Source organism: Hordeum vulgare, chromosome 1H (genome assembly GCF_904849725.1).
Source record: "Hordeum vulgare subsp. vulgare chromosome 1H, MorexV3_pseudomolecules_assembly, whole genome shotgun sequence".
Lineage (NCBI taxonomy): Eukaryota > Viridiplantae > Streptophyta > Magnoliopsida > Poales > Poaceae > Hordeum > Hordeum vulgare.
The window spans coordinates 350,368,418-350,388,462 of record NC_058518.1 but is presented as its reverse complement, the minus strand read 5'-3'; the positions used below and the strand labels follow the sequence as shown (position 1 = coordinate 350,388,462).

General features: G+C 44.2%; 1 protein-coding gene across 1 annotated transcript; it reads left to right on the top strand.

Moving 5' to 3' along the window:
* Window positions 1-9,496: 9,496 nt before the first annotated feature.
* Window positions 9,497-18,091, top strand: LOC123435833. The gene is made up of 11 exons (XM_045115594.1): window positions 9,497-9,839; window positions 10,287-10,367; window positions 11,058-12,170; window positions 13,272-13,357; window positions 13,947-14,737; window positions 14,826-15,248; window positions 15,339-16,065; window positions 16,134-16,364; window positions 16,436-16,557; window positions 16,634-17,065; window positions 17,158-18,091. Exons 1-11 carry the CDS (start codon window positions 9,759-9,761, stop codon window positions 17,871-17,873), a joined length of 4,803 nt encoding a protein of 1,600 aa, XP_044971529.1. The 5' UTR covers window positions 9,497-9,758; the 3' UTR covers window positions 17,874-18,091.
* The last annotated feature ends 1,954 nt before the right edge of the window (window positions 18,092-20,045 follow it).

The window sequence follows — 20,045 nt, the reverse complement described above, 5'->3', positions numbered from 1 at the left end:
ACAGGCAAAGAGGGGGCTAGGTTTAGCAGTTTTTCGCCCCGGTTTCAACCGTGCGGTCGGATTCGGACAATTCCAAGCGCGGGAATGGTTACGAGGCCATGTAGAAGGGATATCCGGAGACGAGAGGGAGAACGGGCGGCGCGGCAACGAATTTTAAAACACCGACACACGTCTGACGGTAGACCGAATACGGTGCCGCTACGATCGACCGTTTGGGTACCAGAGGGTCTCTGATCGCGACGAAATTCGACAGGCGGCCTGGCTATAACTAATTACGACCGCATGCCAAGTTTCACCCTGATCAGAGAAAGTCTTAAACGCATTTTAAAAACAGGGTTTCGACGATGCCGCGGGCGCGTGCGTGTGCGGTCGGGCTCGGAACGGACAACGACGCGAACCGACAACTAACAACGAATGCAAGTTTTGAAAACTAGCGGCGACGGAGATGCCGATGCAATGCAGATGATGCGCATGATGCGATGATGATGCGACAAAAGAAAATAGGCACACGACGAAAACGGAAAGAGAGGGGGATCTTCTGGAACGTCGGCATCGGGCTGTCACAAGATTTTTGGAGAATTTATAGGCGGAAGAAGTAGGGCAAAGGAACCATGGGGGGCCACAAGCCTGCTAGGCGTGGCCTGGGGGGCTTGTGACCTCCCCCGGGGTCCTTTGCCTTGGTTATCAAGTCCCCTGCGTATCTTCTACTATGGAAAAAAATCATCCCGCAGGTTTTATTCCGTTTGGACTCCATTTAATATTCTCCTCTGAAAAAGGTCAAAAACACGGAAAAAACAGAAACTGGCACTTGGCACTGAGTTAATAGGTTAGTCCCAAAAAAGATATAGAATAGCATATTCATGCATACAAAACATCCAAAGTTGACAAAATAATAGCATGGAACCATCAAAAATTATAGATACGTTGGAGATTGATGACCCACAAGTATAGGGGATCTATCTAGTCCTTTCGAGTAAGAGTGTCGAACCCAACGAGGAGCAGAAGGATCTGACAAGTGGTTTTCAGCAAGGTAATATATGCAAGCACTGAAATTATCGGTAACAAGTAGTTGTTTGGTGAGATGATTCATAGCAAGTAGCAAGTAATAAAAGTAATAATGGTGCAGCAAGGTGGCCCAATCCCTTTTGTAGCAAGGGACAAGCCTGGACAAAGTCTTATAGGAGGAAAAACGCTCCCGAGGACACACGGGAATTTCTGTCATGCTAGTTTTCATCATGTTCATATGATTCGCGTTCGTTACTTTGATAGTTTGATATGTGGGTGGACCAGCGCTTGGGTACTGCCCTTACTTGTACAAGCATCCCACGTATGATTAACCCCTCTCGCAAGCATCTGCAACTACGAAAGAAGAATTAAGACAAAGTCTAACCATAGCATTAAACTAGTGGATCCAAATCAGCCCCTTACGAAGCAACGCATAAACTAGGGTTTAAGCTTCTGTCACTCTAGCAACCATCATCTACTTATTACTTCCCAATGCCTTCCTCTAGGCCCAAATAATGGTGAAGTGTTATGTAGTCGACGTTCACATAACACCACTAGAGGAAAAACAACATACATCACATCAAAATATCGAACGAATACCAAATTCACATGACTACTTATAGCATGACTTATCCCATGTCCTCAGGAACAAAAGTAACTACTCACAAAGCATAATCATATTCATGACCAGAGAGATAATGAGTAGCATCAAAGATCTGAACATAAACTCTTCCCACCAAGTAACAACTAGCATCAACTACAAAGAGTAATTAACACTACTAGCAACCTTACATGCACCAATCGGAGTCGCGAGACAGAAATTGGTTACAAGTGATGAACTAGGGTTTGGAGATGAGACGGTGCTGATGAAGATGTTGATGGTGATGAGTCCCCTCTGATGAGAGGAGTGTTGGTGATGACGATGGCGACGATTTCCTCCTCTGGGAGGGAAGTTTCCCCGGCAGGATCGTGCTGCCGGAGCTCTAGATTGGTTCTGCTCAAGTTCTGCCTCGTGGCGGCGGCGAATCCTCGAAAAAGCCTCCTCTTGATTTTTTCTGGAACGAAACCCTTCATATAGCAAAAGATGAGCGCCGAAGGGGCAACAGGGGGCCCACAAGCCCCCCAGGCCCGGCCAGGGGGGTAGGCCGGGCCTGGCAAGCTTGTGGCCTCCTCGTGGCGCCCCTCTGGTACTTCTTCCACCCAGTATTTTTCATAAAATCCCAAATAATTTCCCATTGATTTTCACGGCTTATGGAGTTGCGCAGAATAGGCATCTCAAACTTGCTCCTTTTTCAGGACCGAATTCCAGCTGCCGGCATTCTCCCTCTTCATGTAAACCTTGCAAAATAAGAGAGAAAAGGCATAAGTATTGTACCGTGAAGTGAAATAACAGCCCAAAAAGCGATAAATATCAACTTGAAAGCATGATGCAAAATGGACGTATCTGAGATGTATCATAGATCATCCCCCTTTTATTCTTGTACTCGTAAGTTAGCCACTCAAGCAAATTCTTAGTTGCTTGCTCCAGCCTCACCACTTATCCATAGCTCACCCATTAAGCTTTGCTAGTCTTGATACATTTGGAAATGAGATTGTTGAGTCCTTGTGGCTCACAGGTTACTACAACAACAGTTGCAGGTACATGTAAAGCAATAATTTGACGTGAGCGCGATGATTATGCTATTTGGACTTTCTTCTTCTTCTTCATCATCGATCTAGGATGGGTTCCAGGCCGGCAGCCTGGGATAGCAAGGATGGACGTTGTTCTTTTATCGTTTGTTTTCGTCCGTAGTCGGACCCTGCTCTTCTACATGATGATTGGATATATTGTTGTATTGTTTTGTTCATGTTGTAGCTTTTGGCGAGTGTTAGCCAATTCCATATACTCATCTCTTCTGTACATGTACTTGTAACGATATCCATTCTTTCAAAATGACGAGATGCGCTTCTTTCCCTGTCGATGCCCTCGAGCCAAAATAAGGATAAGATCACATCTTGGGCGTTACAAACTTCCCAAACACTTGGAGGGGTGGGTTTTAGGGACACGAGGGCCTTTAACCAGGCCTTGTTAGCTAAACAAGCATGGAGGCTCCTAGACATGCGAGAAAGCTTGTGCGCGCGACTTCTGAAAGCAAAATACTACCCTTCTGGTCAGCTGTTGGATATTGTCTTCTCGAGCAATGGCTCTGAGGTCTGGAAGGGTATTTTGCATGGTTTGTAACTGGTCAAGAAAGGCATCATTTGGCGAGTTGGGAACGGTACAGGAATCCGCACATGGAGGGACCCTTGGATCTCACGACCTCACTCCTTCCGCCCAATTAGCCCTAAAGTAAATTGTCACTTCAACCCGGTGTCCGATTTCTTGGATAACAGTGGTGCTTGGAGAGCTGATCGTCTGAATGAGTTCTTTTGGCCTATGGATGTTGAACATATTCTGAAAATTATAACTTCACCGCACTAGAGGAGTGATTTTCTATCCCGATTTCCGAAGAAAAGTGGCATGTTTACAGTGAGAAGCGCTTATAAGCTGGCTACATATGATCACAATGCTATCTTCTCTAATGGTGCTTCTAGTACTAATCCAGATGGGAATCGAACCTTATTGAATCATGTTTGGAAATCTGCGCCCCCTCAAGATGAAGATCACCGCCTGGAGATGCGCAACGGGGACTCTGGCAACACAACAATGTAAGAGACACACACACTTGTCGACTAGGTCGACCGGTCCGCTATGCGGTATTGAGGAGGAGGACTCGTTTCATGCTTTGATTGCATGTACACATGCGAGAATCGTGTGGGTGAACATGCGGCGAAGATGGCCAATTCCACAAGACAACCTTCTCATTTCTGATGGGATGGAGTGGTTCATGACCCTGTCCAAGTGCTCTGATGATGTTCGTGATATGCTGATCATGTTGCTTTGGCGGATTTGGCAAAATCGAAATGCTATGACCCATGGGAAGGATCCCCACCTCGTTCTTGCCACCGTCGAGTACCTGGACAGCTACTTCAAGTCAATTAAGCTCGCGAGACGCTTCTCAACAGAAGAAATCTTGAAGGGGAAGATGCCCTCTTCGGCCATTCATTTGCCAACTCAGGTTGTCCATTCCGCCGCAGTCCCTTGGTCGGCCCCGAGGTCGAGCAAGTTGGCCCTTTCGGTCGATGGCTCTTTCCTGAAGAAGGATGGCTTGGCTGCCGCGGGTATGGTGCTTAGGAACGAGAAGGGGGAGATTCTGATGACAGCTTATCGATACATCTTCCACACAATGATCCGCTGGAGGCAAAGCTGCATGCGATCATGCAAGGTATGTCATTGTCAATACAACACTTTACTCTTCCGATGATGGTGCAATTGGATTCCTCTGAAGCTCTTCCCAGTTTAACAAGTGGCGCGCTCCTTTGCCCAGCGTATGGTCACCTAGTCTTGGAGATCAAGGCTTTATTAGTTACTAGGGAGTTTTTTCCTCAGAAAGTTAGCCGGTGTCAAAATAGAGTTTCCGATCGGTTGGTAAAGTATAGTCGAGCTGAGCAAGCTATTGTTGTGTAGCTTGGCTCGGTTCCATCACGAATTGTGGACTTATGACCTTTCGACTGTAATTCTATGATTATGGAATAAAACTCCCTCTACCCTGATTTTCTTTGAAGCATGATAGCATATGAAGGATGGTATCATCTACTCCCTTCGTCTCAAATAATTATAGTTGGGAAAAATTAGACTAGTTTTTTCAAACTATAATTATTTAGAGACGGTAGGAGTCTATTTCTTCTGAGGCGGGTATATTACTTCTACTACTACTCGCTAGCTACTACAGCTGCCGAACCCTCTCTGGTATGCATAGCTAAAGCTAGTACGTACGTACGCACTATGACTGCAGGATCAGTGCTAGGATTAATAGCCGGTCCATCGAGGGTCAGGTCGATTCAAATATCACATCAAATAATTCTATGTACGCGTACGACTCCATCTAACCTACTTGATCATACTCCCGTTGATATTGCCGTAAGAATGGCAAAAGTGGCTTGGGCGAAGTTTTGCATACGTAGTCCTGCTCCATTATTTAGTCAACTAGCTAGCCGGCCACCATCACGAGCAGCCATGTGGGTCTATGCGTTTACGCATGTGTGCATATTGTATCCTCTGCTTTTGCATGCTGACCTGTTTAGACATTTGATTATACAAGCAATAATACCTGGTCTTAATTTTTTCGGCACAGGCCGCCCTTTTGCTGCAATAGAAAACCTCTGCCCGTTCATTAATCAACCGAATGTCTTGGATTCGCTTGATTTTCGACGTTTGACGGTGTGCTAGGGCCGGTGGCTCAAAGCTGCCAGATAGGTATAGCTAGGCTAGGGTTTTCCACGGCATGCAGGATATATATATACACATATCCAATGATATTCAGATTTAAAGACCAGGCACATAATCTGCTCGATCCCGGTAGAATTTGCACACAATAAGAAAATCAGGTACGTGATTGTAAAGCCACGATGATGGCTTCCTCTCTACTCCATCGCTCCGTCGTACTACTCCATCGAGCACGTCGTCGGCGCATGCACTGCATCTGCATGCATGTCTCCCGCGCGCGCCCCCGTGGTCGCTGCGACGAGGGAAAAAGCTCGAACGCATGCAAGCGCGTGCCACGTGGGGAGCGGCCAGTGGCCCGTCCTGCTGGCCGGCGCAGCGCAGCGGACCAGGCGCGCCCCACGCAAGACAGGACGGGGGGAAGACCTTCTGGAAGGCGGACGCACAGGCGGGCCACGCATCCGGTGCGCGTCCCCTGGCCGTCGGGCGGAGCGGTTCGTGCTGCCGGTCTCGGACGGACGGTGCATGCGGCGGCGCAGGCGGGAGGAGGACAAGTGGAGCAGGAGCGAGGCCCACGCGTCATCCGTAGAGCGACGGCTCCGTCCACCCGCGTCCACATCAAATACTGCCTGCACGGCTGCACGCACCCATGCAAGCTGCACAACCGATACGAGTCTTTATGCTAGGTCAAGGTCAGGGATTTTTTTTTTCGTTTTCGAAAAAGACCTTTGGTCTATCGAAGTATCGAACAAACCACCAGTACAAAAGAGCCGCTGAAAAAAAAAAAGAAAAACGAACATGAAATACAGGCTACATAAAATGATGGAAATCTTTTCCATATCCAAACGCATGTAATCTCAGTGGAATGACATGTGATGGTGGTGCACTGTTTCCGTGCACGCAACACTACACTGGAAATCAAGCCCGAAGGTCGGGTCGGGTCGGGCTCGGGCCTGCAAATCAAGCCCGAAGGTCGGGTCAGGCTCGGGCCTGCGAAAATCCGATTTTACATCTACATCGGGTTAGGCTTTTTTGGACTCGGGCCAGGTTTGAGCCCAGAAACTAGACCCGATGATCGAGCCGGTATCATGAGTTTTCTTAGGCCCGGCCCGAGTTTTGGCAGGTATAATCGCAAACACCGTAGTAATATATGGTCTATGCGCAAAAAAAAAAGGTGGTACTATATGATTGCATCAGGGCCGACCACGTGTCAGGATAGCTATACTCCGCGCGATCTGCGGCTCGGAATACCTTGTGAAACACGTCTGAGCCCATCCCCCTACCCTGCCCCCTAACCCCTACCGTTTAACCCACACACCCAGCCTTTCACTGGATTTGTCACTGACCCGTGGGTCGGACCGCCTCACAGGTCCAACTCGTCAGTGGTTCGAGAGAGAGGCACAGTAAAGCTCTGTACTAATCTTGTGCGGTTGGAAGAGAGAGGCTGTTCCCCTAAAAAAAGGAAGGGATAGGCTCTACAGTTTGGAACTGTCGTCCGCGTCGGTTCCGAAAGTAAAAATCTACCCCTGCTAATTTAGGCATGTCGTGTGCGTGCAAGTAAGCATCGGATGTCCATCCTTTTCTTTTCTGCCGCAAGTTTTCTCGGTGGGAAGAAATAATGTGTGTGTGTGTGCACGCACTACCGTACGTACATGTATAATCAGGGTAATTTCCTGCTTATTTACGAGAAGATAGAATCATGGAAAGCTACATGGATGGACGGCGAAGAAAGATGCTCCGCAAGTTGCATGGTAAACAGATAAAGTGAGAGAAAAGGTGCCAATGTGACTCTCTGCCCAGTAATTCATTGACACGTCGATGCACGTAGAATCTAGTCCTCCGTTCTTTCAACGACATGCACCGCGACATGATCTTTCTACTCGTCGTGTTTTTTCTTTGAACATACTCATCGTGATTATAAGTAAACGAGTATGGGTTATACACGGTGACTTTTTCAAGACAGTAGCACGAGTAGACCAAATATACGCACATCGATTGATGGATCGGTCCCTGCTACCGGAGCCGGCGAGGGAAAACTTGAGCCGGCGAGGCAAAAAGCCGGCTCCGCTATTTCCCCGAGTGGGTACTACATGCAATATAAACTTGCACCGTTGCACGTATGTAGCACACGCTATGTCCAGAGCTGGCGAGCAGCGATAGCTACATATTTAACTTGTGTTTCTTTTTCCGTCGCAATGGAAACAAATGCGTAGTCCTATTTTTTGGGGGTAAGATGCGCAGTTCCGGCTCCACATCCATCGGATGCGGACAGGTCAATAAACATTACCGAGCCTGAGAAACGTGCTCACGTGAAACGTCTACGCAAATCCAATACTACTATGTTCATCAATCGACATGCTACAGCGACGCAACGTGTACGTCTACCAGACCACTCATCAGGTAAAGGTACAGAGTAAAATTATATTCTTGATTTTTGTATATGGTACATAGATATATATTTTGCTTAAAACGTACTGTACATACAGTATGCATCTTCGTATACTGTCATGTTTAGCATGTATATATACGCTAATTGGTCTCTGGTCGACTGGTCGTAAGATGACACGGGCGCGCGCGCTGAATTCTGACTTTGCTGCACGCGGTGACGACGTCAACTTATGAACATATACCATGGAAACGTACCATCAAGCGCGATATATCCGTCGATTTTGTACTGAAAGGAGTAGCGACGATACGTACGCACGTACGTATCCTCTTGTGTCGGCGAGATGCATAGTACATGCGCACCGAAGCGTCGACATACCACGCTTGCATTACCCGTACGTACTACTTATTTTTTTTACGGGTGGTTACATGTACGTGCCTACGATAAATTACACCCCAATCGATGTGAATTTCATTTACAATCACAAACCAAAAAGCCTACAAAAGAAGCAAACCACAAACAGACTAACCTAGTTTCCAATCAGTGAAAAACATGTGTACATGAGAAAGGTTCCATTGCAACGCGTCGTTGCGACTGCGAGCGTATCTAGTACTCAGGCACGCGTGCAAATTATGGCCTCACTGTTGTTTATAGTAAAGTACAACCTTTTTAAGCTGGAAAATAAAAGTTATACTTCACATGTAAACTAATATAAGAGCATTTAGAATTAATATAAAAGCATTTAAAACTAATATAAAATCATTTGAAACATTACTTTAGTAATCTAAATACTTTTATATTAGTTTACACAGGGAGTATTTTCTTGTAAATGTGGGCAGGTCACCAATAATGATTAGTCAAGTCCTTGTGAACATAAGGTGTGGTGAAAAAGCCGAAGTCTGGCTGCGTCGAGATACAAGTAGAATATTAACACACATATGATATAAACGTTTATCTCCGGGAATTGTTTGGGGAGATATTTCTAAAGACGGATAGACCGTGGAATAGGATGCCCATGCGCTTGCAAATACAATGTGTGTTGAAAGAATTATTATCTGATCGCAAGTAGATCAGAGTCAAATGGCAAACACAGAGAAAAATGTTTGATTTCTACGATTATTTGATAAATCTAGTAAAGGTGGGTAGGTAGTGGAATGAGTAATGTGCTTGCGAACACAAAGTGTGACGAAAGAGCAAACGTAGATATGAGTCAAAATGACATACATTCCCCCCTCAGAAAAAAACGACATACATTCGGAAGTAAATGTTTTAACTCTCCAAACTGTTATAGTATATTTTTTGTAAGAACAGGCAGGCCGCAAATAGAATTAGTAACGTTCTCGCAAACAAGAAGCGTGACGAAAAAACAGCTGGTTGGGCGTAGTCAGATCTGAGTCAAAGTAACGGACATAGCAAATAATCGTGTTTACCTCTCAAGATTGTTTTGTAAAAAATTGCAAAGTGGGTAGGTCGCAAAGTAAGGTTAATCACGCGCTCGCAGACACGAAGCGTGACGAAAGAACGATGTCTGGTTGTAGTCAGGTGTGAGTCAAGCAATGTAGATAAGTATCCAGGCTGTAATGTCCTGTTTTCTGCGTAATAAAAACTGGAGTATATATTACCAGCCTAAAAAAGCAAGCACATAATTCCCTTCCTTTTTAGCTGCATGTTTTTTTACAGCCCTCACCTGGTAGGTAAATAAATACTTTCTACAAAATCTATGACGTGTGACTGACAGAGGGCCCCGCCAACCCATCCTCGTCCCCGTCCCGTTTCATTTCCCCGTCCCCCTTCTCCTCTCGCTCCCCCGTCGCGTCACCGCCCCCAACCCAAGGGACTCCAAAACTGAGAAGCACTCTCTCTCATCCCCTCCCCTCCCCTCTTCTCTCTCTCCTTCTCGGCTCGGCTCCGCTCCGCTGCTTCCTCCCCACGCTAGAGCGAAACCCCAACCCATCTCCGTCTCTCTTCCGAGGACTGGTTGCGGATGGGCGGCGCCGCGCCGCTCGCCGACGGGAGGTAGGGCGCGCTCCGATCGGCGAGGGGCGGTTGGGTGGGCCCGGGCATATGAGGGCGCCGCAAGACCGGGAACGCACGATGAGGGATCTCTACGATCGTACGCGCCACAAGGATCTCGCGCTCCTCGAGGTACATCCGACCGCCGCCTCCGTTCGCTCGCTGTGTCTACCCCTGACGATTGCGTTAGGCTGTTGTTGGTGGCGGCGGCGGCCGCGGGTTTTTGGGGATTGGATGTGATGGGATTGGGCGAGATAGGTGGCGTCGGGGCTTCGAGATTCGAGGTTTCGTTACGCGTGAGGGTTCGTGACTCTGCGCGCGCGTGCGCGCTTGTGGATTGCTTGTTTCGTTAGGTTATTTTTTTTTGGGGGGGGGGGTTGGGGAGCGTCCTCCGGCGACGCCGTTTTGAGAGAGGCGAATCGGATTTGATCGAATCCATTGATTTGAATCCCCCGTATGGTTCGTCGTATTATTTTTCGCACCGATTAAGGCTTCAGTCTAAAAGATTTCGTCAGTTGCGGTTCCGAGGGTATGGTTACTGACGCACTCGTTATTTATTGTTGTGTGTGTTCCTTTCAGGAATCGAACAAGGAACAACGCCGCGGCGGTGCAGGACGGACGGAGGACTCTGAACAGCGGGAAGTGGCCCCCAAGATAGAGGTGAGCTTTGCAGGGTGTGGTTGGCCCTGAATATGCAGCGAAATATTCTTCTGCTCTCGGAATTCCATGCAAATGCGCATGTTGGTTCGGTCATCTGATGCCCAATGGTTACATATGATGAGTTTAGTCTACATTATTTCTGTGCGTTGTGATGCCTCTGGCGTGGCATCAGATGCTCAGAGGTGATTCTGATACCATAATGCTGTATAGTAAGCGTATGAATATGTGAGTAGTGCATCCCCTGCTTTCTGGACGACTTAAATCTCTCGTGGAAAATGGCTTCACAGTACTTAGCTGCTTTGATAATCTATCATTACTACACTTCATGGCCTTCTTTTACTCGGTCACTATACAGCTATATGCTGATCATCATTTTATTGGCGTGAATAATACAGTGTACATTGATGTTTATAAAGTGAGCAGACAATGTATGCCAAACAGTCAATTTTCTAATCTCAAAATGCTTCTGGATTACCAGCTGTCGATTGAAGGTAATAAACCTTAGATCAGTCCAGCATACTGCGGATGAAACAGAGCTAGTATAATTGTTAATGCTAGCAATGCTTAATCCTACGTTTTAATCAGTTGCAGGGATGGTCTACTTAGTCAACCCATGTTATGTTCCTGTTGTATCTGTAGAGTTCATTTTTGTGGCTTACCATGACTTGATGTTGGTCCACCTTTTGCCAGGACAACCATACAGTAAGAAAAAGACCAGTGCCAAGTGATAGTCCTCATGTGAAAGCAGAATCTGGCACTTGCAATGTCTGTTCTGCTCCTTGCTCCTCTTGCCTACACAGAGATCTTGCTCCTGTTGATTCTAATATGGACTGCGGATCATCTCAAACGTGCTGTGCAAGGTCAGAATCCAGAACTAATTTGTTAGTTCGTAGTGGGAAAGGGCTCCATACAAAGGGAGGGGAAAATGATGATGAACTTAGTGCTACTTCAAGCCATGCTTCCTATTCTGAAAATGGTGGGCATAAGGCTATGGCAAGATCCATCACAGCAGATTCAGAGGTTAACATGCCAGCAAAACGTAGAAGGCTATTGAGCGATACGAGGTCACCTAGAGAAGATTGTCACGATGATAATAACTCGTGTGTTACTGGTACATCAGCAGCAAACAAACTTCTGCTGGATAAGAAAAAGGATAAACTATCTACTTCTGCGTCAAGTCGTGATCTCACTGTCAAGGACTACAAGGACAAGAACATCGCTGGTCCTAACAGACTAAGAAATTCCCTTGTGGAAGAATCTACAGAGAAGAGATCTGATGTTCATATTACCCCACCTAGCACATCTGACCGATCAGCTCCTGCAGATTCTCCTTCATTTGTGAGCAAAAAGTTACTCCGAACTCAGTCCTCTCTTAGTGCATCTCAAGGATTATCTCCTAAAAAGTCAAGCCAGGGTTTAGGGAATTCACAAGATAATTTAGCGCAACAACCTTATGAGAAAGTTCCAAATAATGACATAGATCATTTACCGGGAGGAAAATTAAGCAGGCCTGTGATTGGTGGTGACAAGCATGATATGGTGACTAGTTGCAGTACGAGTAACAAAAATAAAATCAAGGCTGGATCATCATCAGTGGAACTGGAAAGTGGCGCCCGTTGCACGAGGAATGTCAGTCAAGAACACACTGACATTCTATCTGATGATTTTGCTAAGAGGAATGACAATGTTCAACAAGACCAGAACCAAGGTTTACTAATGGCAACGGATAAAGCTAGCGATAAAGAGTTGAATACACAGAATGATGCTATGACAGAGTGTGGGAACTCGGAAAGCTTAATAGATGTAAGTATCTCCATGATCCTTCTTTGTGCCACTGTCCCTCAAAATGCAGATCCTATAATCATGTTAATTTGTAATGTGAACCTTAGTTAACATGATGTTTAGTCAAAAACTCAAATGTTTTGGGGTGGGCTTGGATTGAGAGACCAGGAAGTATTGACGAAGGTTTAACATATAGGCCACTGTTCAGTTGGTGTGGAACATGCTTAAGACCACACATTCTGTTGACAGTAACTGAACAATACTTGTGGACTGTTAGAACATGAAATGGACCTTTATCTCACTTCAGTCATTTGTTTCTTTGTTTCATCTGGAAGATTGGTTGATGGTGAAGTTTTATGTTAAAGCTTGAAGTCAAATAGCAAAGTAAGAAATGATGAAATAATAGCATCTGGCACAGCTCGTTAACCATTTTTAGTCATGCATGGTGGCCATGTAAAGATTTAGTTTAGTACAAAGGATCTATTTTTTTGGTTAGCAACCTCCATGGAAGCAACAACAACAACAACAACAACATGGAAGCATAAAAATGTACTCCCTCTGTAAACTAATACTACCTCTGTACCAAAATATAAGACGTTTTGCAGTCAATTGGAACTGCAAAAACGTCTTATATTTTGATACGGAGGGAGTATAAGACGTTTGACCTGGAACGTCTTATATTAGCTTACAGAGGGAGTACAAACTGAAACAAGTGCTTGGGTTCCTCAAAGCAAAAATAATAAAATAATAATAATAATAATAACATCTTGTACTTATAATAACAGACTCAATGGGAAGTTTGTACTCTGGAAGATAACTGTTATATGAGAAAGTATCTGATGGAAACTGGTGAATATAATTTATTTTGTTGTATATATATCCTTGTACTCACCCAAGATTGTAGGAACCATATTCTGGGTTTTCTATCGCATATCCATTTGCATGTAGGCTCAACTCCTAATTAAGACTTAAGGCTTCATAAATATTGGCATGATAGTTGACTGCACTTGGAGAATATAATTTATTGTGTGCTTTGGTTGCATTTCCTTTTCTGCTGTCTGTATTTTGTTTCATTATCATTGTTTTGTAACACTCATTTCTCTGGTTTACATTGTACCCCAGGTTAATGTTTGTGATATATGTGGAGATGTCGGTAGGGAATATCTTCTGGCTACATGCACTCGATGCCTTGAGGGGGCGGAGCATACGTAAGATAAACACCGCCATGCTTATTTTAGGTTATCAGTAATATTGCATTTACAAGTGAAGTCTTTCTCAGATTTGAAAGTTATTTTTCTGTTCACATTGGGGAGTAATATTTTGGAAAGAATGAATTCTGTTTATAAATAACTAGTTTTCAGAGTATGATTATTCTTACATCACTCTTTTAAGACATGTACCATGATGAAGCTATAGATAATAGAATCTGGGTGTCTACTTATATATACCAAACAATCTGTTAGGGTAGTTTCTTGAAAATAATAATAATAATAATGTATCAGGGTTCTATTCTCAAAGATACTATGCTGATGGCTTTTTACACATGTATTGCAGTTTTCTTTTTACAATATTTACATACATATCAATTCCATCAGAGTAGATGATGAAAGGAAAGATATAAGGGGAAACAGTTTACTTACTGTGGAAAACATTTTGCATACAAGGGAAAACGTTTTACTTATTTGGACTATTTTACTTGTATGGTAACTTCTTAGCTGCATTTTTGTGTATGTTGTACCAGAAAAAGCATATGAAGTAATATTGCTAGCTATTGACATTACATTTATTGTTGAATAGTTATTGCATGCGAGTGAAGTTGGACAAGGTTCCAGATGGTGAATGGTTATGTGAAGAATGCCAGCTTAATGAAGATCGAATTAAAACGGAAGGCAACCGCAGTGCATCAACTGTTGACATTTCAAATGGGAAGAACCAAGATTCAGAAAGCATGAGCAACCCTAAGACCTTGCAGACTGCTTTGACTAATTTGGACGCTCAACAAATTGCTTGTGGTACACTGATAACTGATCACTTGTCTGCTAATAATGTGAAGCTGCATTCAGGGTCAACTGATACAGAGGCACGGCAAGTGAAGTGTGCCAGCCCAAATGCCAGGAGGCTGGATACAAAGAGTAAAACCTTCGGGAGCATGGCAAATCGTAAGAGGCTTCAAGTTGTCACCTCTGACACGGAAACACGGCCACCCACTTGCGGCACACCATCAGCTGGAAGATTAGGCAAGAAGAACGAAAGCTCAGAAGATTTATTGAATCGTAAGAAATTGCGAATTGCCACTGATATGGAACCGCCAATGTCAAGTGAAGGCCTGCTGAGTCCACCTAAATCGTCCAAGAGGCATGCAGAGCATGCGTCATCCTCTAATCTAAGGCCGTTCAAGATGGAAAGCCCTAGGAAACATGACATTTTCTCCCATCAAGACTCGTTTAAGAAATCTAACAAGGGAAATCTTAAGCCACCTAATAATGCTCCAGTGAAGGGTATTCAGGCAGTCAAAAGTTCCATGACCTTATCACGGTCATATTCATTAGGAAGCCTGGCAGCCAAAGCGCCAGCTCCTTCACCACGAGGTTTGACCAAACACTTTGTGTTTTATTCGCAATAATATGTCTATTCCCTTTTTTTGTCAGTTGTTAACTTCCTAACTTGACCCATTAGGTCCTTTATCGAAGCAATTGTCTTTCAACAATTCGAAGAGCGAACCAAAGGTCAAGCAGTTAGCAGAAGGTGTGGCAAGCAAGCTGAAGCCTGTAAAACATCCCCCAATAGATCTTAGAGAAAAGGGGCCAATGAGAAAGCTTATGAAGTCAGAGTCATTTAAGCGCGAGGGTTCAGTTAGTAAAGACTCCACTTCAGTAAAACAGAATAAATCGTCTCTCTTGTGTCGAGATGAAAAACCAAGAATGTTGAAGCCGATGAGCGATAAGGCTTTCTTAGAAAGAAAACCTTCTTATATTCTTCAGAAACCAAATATTCCTTTATCACCAAGGCCTGATAGTTCTGTGAAGTCAGGAGATAGAAAAGTTGACCAAGATAATCCAAGGCCTGGACCAAGTATACTTAAAACTAGCAAAAAGCCAGGTAAGCTGTTCATTTCTAATGATTTTTCTTGAGGAAATATCAGGGTTTGGTTTATTGACAAGCTTCCGTTTCATGGCTTGCTGCAATTAGGTAACACCGAAAAGAAGCAGATCTCTGCTTTGTTTAAAAGTGAAAAGCGGGGCATTGGTATTCACCAAACATCAACAGGAGTGGTTTCTTCTAAAGATGCTGATACCGTGAAGACTTCTGATCCGCCGCTTCCAGTGGAAAATGTTAATAAGGATAATGATTGTCTGGGTGAAGCTTCATTCGTTCTCAGGAAAAATGGTAATAAAATGTCAAAGAATCCTGAGGTGCTTTCCACACCATTGGCCATGACCTGTGAAACAGATTTACAAAGTATGGTGCCAAGGGCAAGTGCTTCAGAAGATTTGACTCCTAATATGGGACAATGCCAGCCTTTCGCCATGACTTCTGAATCACAAAATATGGTCCCAAGAGCAAGTTCTTCAGAAGAGTTGGCTCCTAATGTGAGACAATGCCAGCCTTTGGCCATGACTTCTGAATCAGATTTACAAAGTATGGTTCCAAGAGAAAGTGCTTCAGAAGATTTGACTCCTGATGTGGGACAATACCAGCAAGCGGTTTCGGAAAGCACTGAACACAAGTCAACTAAAAGTGCAGAGGAAGTACAGGCTGCAGAAGACATATTGCCCGAGAGTCCACAAAAACTCTGTGGCCCTGAGAACAAATTGAGGGAGCCAAATTTGAGGCATCAAGATTCTTTTGATCAGTTGCCTACTCTTGGGAATCTTCCCAGCACTTTAGTTATTCCAGAGCAGACTTACATCTGGCAGTATGTCCTCTCCACTTAGCCCTGTTACCTAGTTAGTTATCATATTTTTAACATTATTTCTTTTCCAGAGGTATCTTTGAGGTTTCAAGAACTGGAATCTCTTCCGAACTATATGATGGGATTCAAGCTCACTTGTCCACCTGTACCTCGGCCAAAGCACTTGAAGTAGTCAAACAATTACCTCAGAGAATTCGGCTCGTAGAAGTTCCACGTCGTTCATCGTGGCCACATCAATTTAAGGAAGTACAGCCGAATGAAGATAATATTGCTCTTTTTTTCTTTGCTCAAGATGTTGAAAGGTAATGCTCAATGTTTGATTACTTTATCTTCTGCCCTCAATAAGCTAGCTGATTTCCCCGTCTCCTTGCAGTTATGAAAGATATGGCAAACTCTTGGAAAAGTTGCTTGTTGAGGACTTGTGCCTCACAACAAATATTAATGGCGTTGAACTTCTCATTTTGTCATCTGATAATTTGCCGGAAAAGATTCAACGTAAGGCCTACCTTAGTTCTTTTTATTGTCTAAAAAATCTCTGGGTAACTCATTTAACTGATTCTATAAATTCCAGGGTGGAATGGCTTTCTTTACTTTTGGGGCGTCTTCTACGCTAGGAAAGCAAATAGCTCAACAGAGCTTGTAGTGACAAATCCTTGTCCACCAGTGTCAACCACTGAACCTTTTGATAAGCCTGTGTGTTCCCCTAAGGTTCCTCAATCTTTGGGTATTGATTTGAACCAGTGTCCTGATGATGAATTGTATGATCCACCTGTATCACTTGGATCAGAGACCGAGAAGTCAGGTGCATCTGAAGATCACAAGACTTTGCTGGGGTCGGCAAATGGGAATGAAAATCTGGATGCGCGTGAAATACATCATCAAGAAACTGCAGTCGCCAGAGAGATTGTATTGGGAAGTGGTACCGCAGTTGTCTGTGAAACTTATATTCCCTTGGGCTCTGGAGGTCACACCATGAAATTGGAATATCCAAGTCATACAACAGGTGCTGCTATTTTATAATAACATGAAACTACTGATTGCAGCTAGATTTTTTGCTGACCATCATTTTATTCCTTTCTTTTTTGTTTATTCCAGGTGGCTCAGGAATTGCAGGCAGAGAGATCATGGAGGATAAGGAGAGCTTTAGTCTGACTGAAGCTCCATGCTATGTCGAACGACATAAGGGTGCAAGCAGATCAATGCCTGACAATATATTGGCTAAGAAGAAGGCGCTCACATCGTTGACGGAAGTATCATTGCAACATCAAAGTGAGGCGCTCACATCGTTGACAGACGTATCATTACAGCATCAAAGTGAATCAATCCTGAAAGCGGACTTCGCTTTGCATGATTCTGAGTTAAGGTACAAAAGGCAAAAGACTGTTAATGGAGATGAACAGCTATCCAGCGAGTCCTTGTCGAAGATACACTCCCTGCCGGCTGGTTGGCGTACTCCATTCGATGACTCACATTATGCCTACAGGGGTCGTTCAGATTTAGGTTCGACAACAAAAGCCATCTCCGATCAAGTTGTTCATGTTCTTTCGTCTGATGATGAAGGCTCCCCAGAACCTACTACTATGAATAAGGCACCGTTGAAGGCAGAGGAGGGATCCTCCCCTCTGTTGTCACTATCCCTGTCTACAGCGGCAAAGACGCGCAAACTTGCCAGTTCGGACGCAGGAGATGATCATTCGCTGTCTCTTTCTCTTGGCCTCCCTCTCCCTGGCGTTGCAAAAGGAAACCAGGCTCCGGAGATAAAGCAGTTTCTGCCGGAGAAGCCTGGCATAAACACTTCTTTTCATCTTTAGATATGCGGGTGTACAGTTTTGTGCTGTGTTTTAACTTTATGGAGTTTAGACAGGGTAGAAGTATTGGTATAGTTGTTAAATTATGAACATCTTGGTCTTATTGCACCGCTCTATGCATCTGCTGCCACTGTTGGTTCATGCTGGTCTGCTGATGGTATTGACTGCTGCATTTTGTTTGGTCTATGGAGTTTTAGTTATGGAATGTGAATACTTTCATACACCTTCGTTCACTTGATACTTACCCTGGTGAACGGAATTTTGAAGTACTAGAACTTGCATGTATATCAATCATGACAGCAAATAGGTATTGCAGGTGCTGCTTGTTGTTGTCCATTGATTCGTCGGTGGTTATTGCTGGTCTTTGTTGAACTTGAGTTTCATTTGACATGCAGTGATGTAGGAGTTATCTGGTTTCACATGAGGGAGGCAGCTTCTCTACGTTCTGCTACACGGTACTCTTTCTTTTCTATGACATCTTCTAGAATGTTAGCCTGGCTGGCAATTCATTAGTCGTATTTTTCTCATCCGTGTTTGCAAACTTTTGATACATGGGACAAGCACTCGTCAATAGAATAAGGGACCCAAGGCTCATCTGCACAACTTCATGTACAAATATGTTAGTTTTTTAGATGATTTAATTCATCTTTGGCCAAGATGGTAAATACTGAAACCGATATTTATTTTCAAATCCGGTTAAGAGACAGTGGCTTGCGTTTTGCTGCTTAGGGAATATTTATCACATGCAGCGCTCAAAATGTAGTAAACCAATTTTAGGGAGTTGCATAAGTACAAGCCTGCAGGATTGCTCCTGCAACTGGATAACCAAAAATGGTCTTTACAACGGATGGTTTGGTGTTTTGATGGTCTCTGCCTTATTGACCGCAACGTTGATACATTGCTATTCGTGAGCCTATTTTTGGTTCTTTACTTTATGAAACAATCAAACAATATATAATATATCCCTGGTGCTATTATTCCTACTTCTGTAGTTTAGCTGACAAATTGGTAACTTCGGCATTCCTTGCTCACTGAGCAAAGCCGTTGGTTTCTTGGTCAGAGCGGACCTATTTCTACATAGCTGAAGTCGTCTGAAATGAAAATTTCCTGAATATCAGTATAGTAATGTGCGTTGGCTACCAAAAGCTAGCCATTTATGGATACTGCTCGTAAGTATATGCAGATCCTTTATAGCATATTTTTCACTCTGCAAGGACCAATATCAAATCAAATAGATACATATGGCAAAAGAATAGCGAAATTCTTGATTGTCGGTGCATGCCCGACCCTCGATGTATGTTTCTTATTCATCTTGGCACCCGTCGCTCTCATTCTCCCCAGGGCACCTTTACCCATCCCAACGCATTCAACATCCAATTCCTTCCTCCTACGCAGAGCGGGGCCCACACCTCACGTCGATGAATGCAGAAGTATCATTTCTCTCTTCTGCTAAATCTCCACCTATATGAATGGTGTGTTCCATCCCTGGTGAGCTTGGATTCCACTGGATATGCTTTTACAAAGATTATGGACCATGAAGGTAATTTATAGCACCGTATTCTCATCAAGGGAAATCAGCAAATATATACTAAAACAGCCCAGATTCCATTGATTGTGCTTTGGAGGATAATAATACCACATTGTAAAATATTCTTGCTTTTTTTCTGAACCGTGCATAACCCGTTTCCATTAACTCAGTCCAAATCAGACAGAAAGGAGGTGGGAAGGGGAAAGCGAGTCCAACGCATCCTCGGGAACCTACTGTAGGTGCTCGTCATCGAGATACCCACTGCAGGGCGAAAACCCAACAACACCACCAACTATCCTATAACCAGTTTTAAAAGCTCAAGCAGGAGCAAAATAGTCATTACTCCTGCAGGAGTAGGTAACGCAGACCAACGAAATAGAACAGTCATAAGGAAGAAACATAGGAACTCAAAAGAGACAGTAACCAGCGCCAGCAATCAGTGCTTCTCAAATCGCGCCCGGACTCCCCAAGCCCGTAAGCAGACGTTGACATTTCTCCCTGTGCAGCGGTGCAAATTCTCACCATGTTCCTCGCGTTGTCTTTCAGCACCGCAATGCCCCTTACCAGGTCTTCACGGTCCTCGCCTGTTTTACTGGTTAGCATGCAATATTGTAGATTTGTCGTTTTGTTTGTGTGCTGCCATATTT